The 5,228-nt window shown below is 53.3% G+C and overlaps 2 protein-coding genes across 2 annotated transcripts in view; one reads left to right on the plus strand and one right to left on the minus strand.

Annotated features, from left to right (window-relative positions):
- Nucleotides 1-928: 928 nt before the first annotated feature.
- Nucleotides 929-2,651, plus strand: FAM219B (family with sequence similarity 219, member B; the record flags this gene model as incomplete). Its single annotated transcript, XM_009079898.1, has 5 exons — nucleotides 929-1,031; nucleotides 1,498-1,582; nucleotides 1,896-1,973; nucleotides 2,291-2,339; nucleotides 2,490-2,651. Coding segments are annotated over 5 exons (477 nt in total), but the record flags the coding sequence as incomplete, so codon positions are not given.
- A 1,092-nt stretch (nucleotides 2,652-3,743) lies between these two features.
- The window catches only part of MPI (mannose phosphate isomerase), a 2,979-nt gene continuing 1,494 nt past the window's right edge, over nucleotides 3,744-5,228 (minus strand). Inside the window, exons 5-8 of the mRNA XM_009079899.1 lie at nucleotides 5,192-5,217; nucleotides 4,910-5,083; nucleotides 4,609-4,817; nucleotides 3,744-3,989 (exon numbers count right to left, since the gene is read on the minus strand). Coding sequence (XP_009078147.1) covers nucleotides 3,744-3,989; nucleotides 4,609-4,817; nucleotides 4,910-5,083; nucleotides 5,192-5,217 — 655 coding nt within the window. The remainder of the gene's footprint in view (nucleotides 3,990-4,608; nucleotides 4,818-4,909; nucleotides 5,084-5,191; nucleotides 5,218-5,228) is intronic.

The following is a 5,228-nucleotide window of genomic DNA, read 5'->3' on the forward strand; positions in this document are numbered from 1 at the left end:
TAGGGCTGGGGGATGTGTGAGGGGCTGGGGGTGGGCATGGGGCAGTATGGGGTATGCTTGGGGGGTATGGGGCTGGGGAGTGTCTGTAGGGCAGTATGGAGTATGTGTATGGGGATATAGGTGCAGTATGGGGTACAGGGCTGGGATATGTCTGTGGGGCAGGATGAGGCTGGGGCACACACACAGAGGAGCAGTGTAGGGGTAGAACATGTGTAGGAAGGTATATGTGTGGAGGCAGTGGTGTAGGGAGAGGAATGGTACATCCAGAGGGATACCAGGGGCTGCTGCTTGCCCAGATATTCCCACGATAAGGCTCTGCCCTGCTAATTCCATTTTAAATCACTGAGGCTAATCCTGACTGTGTTCTCCAATCAGCATCTCAAGTCCTCTGCCTTGTTCCTTTAATTCCCTATCTCTCCTGCACCAAGTCTCCTCTGCTGTTTTCTGATTTACCCTCTATTTAGTTCATCACTCCTTATGTTTGTGGAGGTTTTTTCCTCTGCCTTCCCATTAGGAGTGTTGGCTCTCCTTAATGATAACTGCATAAAAGGAGAAGCTTGAAAGGCTCAAACCCTGCAGAGAAAATAAATTATCCTTATGCTGTCAGTTGATAAACCTGCTCATTAAATCTCCTCCATCACATCTTTTCCCAAGGATTACTGGCCTAGGCTTGCACAGGAACTGCTGGTCACCCCATGTGCTTTTAATTCAGCACTACCATTCCCAAACAATCCATTCACCTGCTGACAGATCTGCTTAGTCCTTTTCCTCTCCCTTCTCCCAGGCTGGGAAGGAGGAGCTGTCCCTCCCCAGCTGACCCGGAGGCAGAATTCCCTGCTGACCTTGAGCTCCCAGGAAAGAATGCCCAGTGGAGATGACTCTTCTTTGCTTCCTCCCCGTGCTAAATGTGCTTCTTCCCATTTTTTAGCTGATTTGGACTGAAAGCAAAAGGCTGACTAAGGTGACGGATGTGGTCGAGAAAAGAGGACCATACATCATGAGCAAACCTCCCTCCATCCAGGCCAAGCTGAGTAAGTGCTCGGTGGACTTTGCTGGGATTTGGAGTATCATTTCCACCTCTCTCTTTGCTTCCTCCCCGTGCTAAATGTGCTTCTTCCCATTTTTTAGCTGATTTGGACTGAAAGCAAAAGGCTGACTAAGGTGACGGATGTGGTCGAGAAAAGAGGACCATACATCATGAGCAAACCTCCCTCCATCCAGGCCAAGCTGAGTAAGTGCTCGGTGGACTTTGCTGGGATTTGGAGTATCATTTCCACCTCTCTCCCAGGACAGGAGTGACCAAAAGCCTTTTTATTCTTTGGTGGGATAAAACCAATCCCCCATTAAACCCCCATAAACCTAAACAGTAATGCCTATGGAATGCACTGTAATGCCCCTATGCTCCCCTGTATCACCCCCTCCACCCATTCCCCAAAATTGCAGACCCTTGGGGAGCACTTGGGAGTGTTTATGTGTGTCCCTGTGCTTGGCTTTCAGAGCGGCAGCGCGAGCTGGCGAAGGCAGCACTGCGCAGGCAGGGGCTGCTGGGGGCACCCACCGCCCCGAAACTGGCACCTAAAAGGTCTGATCCCACTTTTTATCTTCCCAAAATGTGCTTTTCCCTTTCTTTGGGGAGACTGGGAAACTCAGAGGATTAAAACAAGAGTTTGGGACCTTACTCTGCAGGCTCTGTTTGGCCAGGAACAATTCCCTTGGTTTGGGCGTGATTTGGTGTTAGGGGTTTATTTGGGGAGCCTAGAGCTTGGGTGGAGTTTATCCTTAGCTGGTGGTGGCAATGTCTGGTTGGGAAGGAGCAGGATTCCTGCCCTGGAATCCATGGCTGCATTTCCATACCAAAACATATGTCCTGGTCACACTCCTCTGCTTTCCATCAGGTCGGTGAAGTTTAACAAGGGCTACACAGCACTCAGCCAGACAGCAGATGAAAACCTGGTCTCCCTGGACTCAGACAGGTGAATATCCCAGTATATTTGGGTGACTATCCCAAGATTTTGGGCAGGGGTTGCTCAGAGCTGGCTGGCTTTTCTTTGGGGGTTGAGTTTCCTTATCACACTTGTAGAGCATGCCTAGTGACACCTCTGAGTAGCAAAATGCTCCTGTTACCCCGATTTAACCAGTCCCCTGGAGCTACATTGCCAGCTCCCTTTTCCCTGCTCAGATTCCCTTGTCTGTATCCCAGACACACCACATCCCAGATGAATCTGACCTTTTCCTCCTTCCCAAACACACCACTTCCCCGATGAATCTGACCTTTTCCTCCTTCCCTTAGTGACGGGGAGCCAGGATCCAGAGGTTCCTCAGGATACTCCTCCGCCGAGGCAAGTCCTGGGGTTGACTCCGATGGTGCAGTCCCCACAGGTCCCTTATTCCCCTCACCCCCTCGAGGCTCTGGATAGGGGCTGGAAGCAGCACCCCATGGGGTGTGGATGTGTGTCCATCCTGCAGAGCTCCACTTTGTCCCCCTGCAGCAGGTGAACCAGGACCTGAGCCGGCAGCTGCTGCAGGATGGATACCACCTGGACGAGGTCCCAGATGATGAAGACCTGGATCTCATCCCCCCCAAACCTGTTGCCTCCTCTTCTTGCCCCTGTTGTTGTTTTGGAGAAAATCTCTCCTGTGTGATCCAGTAGCTGCACAAGAACAGGTCAAAATCCAGCACTTTCTTTGTCCCATGGGATGGCTGTTGGTGTCCCCCACGCCGGTGGTCACACAAGGCCTGTATGATGCTGCTTGTGGCAGAGACCAACTGACCCCAAAGGACTTTTCCTTACACTCAGCAATATCAGGGAGAGGTGGCCTGGATGGGACCTGTCACCTAGCTGAGGTGAGGAGGGAGCGCAGGCAGAGCCTGGCACCTCCATGGGGGTGTAACGGGAAGGAATTGGGACGTTCTGGGTTTGGTTCCCGTTCTCCCCAACACTGCTTTGATGTTCACTGCAGGGGAGGGGCAGCCCAGACTGTCCTAGCTCCACATAGGCTTTGGATTTGGGGAGCTGGGGAGTCTCCCTGCTGCAAACCTTAAAAGCTGCCTTAAATCATGGTCCTGCTCTTTGACTTAGAGGACAATCAGCTTCTTCTACAGAAACCTTATTTAAGTATTTCATGTCTAGAGACCTGAACTGGTTTTTTTTTTTTTTGAGGATTCATTTGTTTGTTGTTTGGGTTTGTATTTTACTTGTTAAAGGGAGCACTTAATAAACTGGATCTCATTACTCAGAGAGGATGTTGGTGCTGTGGTGGGGGGCTCAGCCCTGCTCCAGAGGGCTCCTTACCTGACTCTGGTGGGATTTTGGAGCCATCTGCTTTCCCTCATCACATTTTGCTCCAGTTTCCTGTTCCCCTGAGGAGTGACGTGGGGCACAGCTAGTGTTGGGAGGATGCTGGAGTTGCCGCCAGCCTCCTTCTCCTGCTCCTATACCACGCTGAAGACAAAGTTACCTCTTTATTCACAGCTCCAGAGGCTCTCCTGCTCCATCACCCCACCAAGCAGCCTCCTTGTATAGCCAGGAGAGGGTTGACACTGGCTCCCATCAGCCAGACTTGGGAAGAGCTCACCAGGCACCCAGGAGCAGCAGAAAGCCTCAACCTGCTCAGTTCTCTGTGCCATGTCCAAAGAGTCAAATCCATGGAATTGCTCTTTCTATACATCAGGGCTGGATTTGGGGTTTAATAGATGGAGGAAAACTTCCAAGCACGATGACTTTGCCCACACCAGTTTCTATCTACTCAAATGTGGAGTGACGGGGAGGGAAGTGTCCTGGGTCCCGCTCAGAGGAGGCAGCAGGCTCGGGAGAAGACAGGTGGAGGGAGATGCTCTCGTTGGCAGAGACGAAGAGCACAGAGCCGCGGTGCAGGGCCATCTCGGAGGCTGCGGCTGTGGAGGTGCCCACGGCTGTCCCTTGGATCACCAGCAAGATGCTGGCAGAGTCCATGGCAGAGACGAGGTACAGCTTGATGGAGGCAGGGATCTGCCAAGGGAAACAGCATCCTGGCTGGAGTCTCCCCCAGAGAGATGGAAGAGGTTCACCCCCAGTCCCACCCTTTGCTGTGTCTCCAGAGACCTCAGCTTGGCTGAGGACAGCCAAGACTTCTCCCTCTGCCTGGAGCTGCTGGAGAAGGTAAGCAAGCTCCAGGCAGAGGGAACAGGAGTAGGGCTAGAGAGACAAGCATCCCATCATCCCTGAGCGTTCCTGGGGCACTACAGAGGTGCGTGAGCCCCAGCCAGTCCTGGGGTGTCCCACCTAGAGCCCAGCCCAGACAGGAAGAGCTCTTACAGTCTGTTAGGAACTGTAGTGCTAGAACAAAGAGTAATGGAGGTAAATTGCAAGAGGGAAGTTTAGATCTTGGGAAGTTTTTTTCCTATGAGGGTGGTGAGACACTGGCACAGGTTGCCCAGGAAGGCTGTGGCTGCCCCAACCCTGGCAGTGTTCAAAGCCAGGTTGGATGAAGCCTTGAGCAACCTGCTCTGGTAGGAGGTGTCCCTGCCCAGGGCAGGGGGTTGGGACTAGATGATCTCTAAGGTCCACTCCAACCCCTTAACATCCTATGAAACTATAAAACACTGTGTCCCTACACAGACCCACTCACCTCTATCCTCATGATGGCAAAGTCTGGCACAGGTGGGTCATAGAGGTAGACATGGGGATCAAGTTGGCTCTGTGCAGCTGCGAAGATCTTGGAGCTGCTGGGTGCTGGTGTGTAGTTGAGCATCTCACACAGGGTGAGCACGTCGATGAACTTGGGGGTGAGTCCAGCACGCACCGTGTTGTCCGAGCAGGCCATGCACTCCACACAGTCTGTGGGGATGAGGACACCCCAGCCCTTCCACGTGTCCCTGTGGCCAGTTCTTGTGGGATGCCAAGTTGGCAGAGCCCCCTGTGATGCTCACCTCCGTGCAGGTAGGCATGAGGCTCGTTGGCTCCCAGGAACAAGGCCTCCCCCGGCTCCAACTTCACCAGGTTCAGGAAATAGATGGTGAAGCAGCCAATGTCCCCTGGGTACTGGGAGTGCAGCCGCAGCAGCAGGGCTCCATTGCTTCCTGATGTGTCCTTCCCTTCCGCTGCTGCGTGGGGAGAGACCAAGCACAGCGGTGGGGAAGGGCCTAGGGGGTGCCTCCTCCCCTCAACACAGCCCCCAAACCAATTCTGGGGGGGATGCCGCCAGTACGCACCTTCCTGGGAGAGCCTCTTAACAAGCCTGTTGAGTTG

Source organism: Acanthisitta chloris, unplaced genomic scaffold (assembly GCF_000695815.1).
Source record: "Acanthisitta chloris isolate BGI_N310 unplaced genomic scaffold, ASM69581v1 scaffold26798, whole genome shotgun sequence".
In the NCBI taxonomy this organism is placed as follows: Eukaryota; Metazoa; Chordata; class Aves; order Passeriformes; family Acanthisittidae; genus Acanthisitta; species Acanthisitta chloris.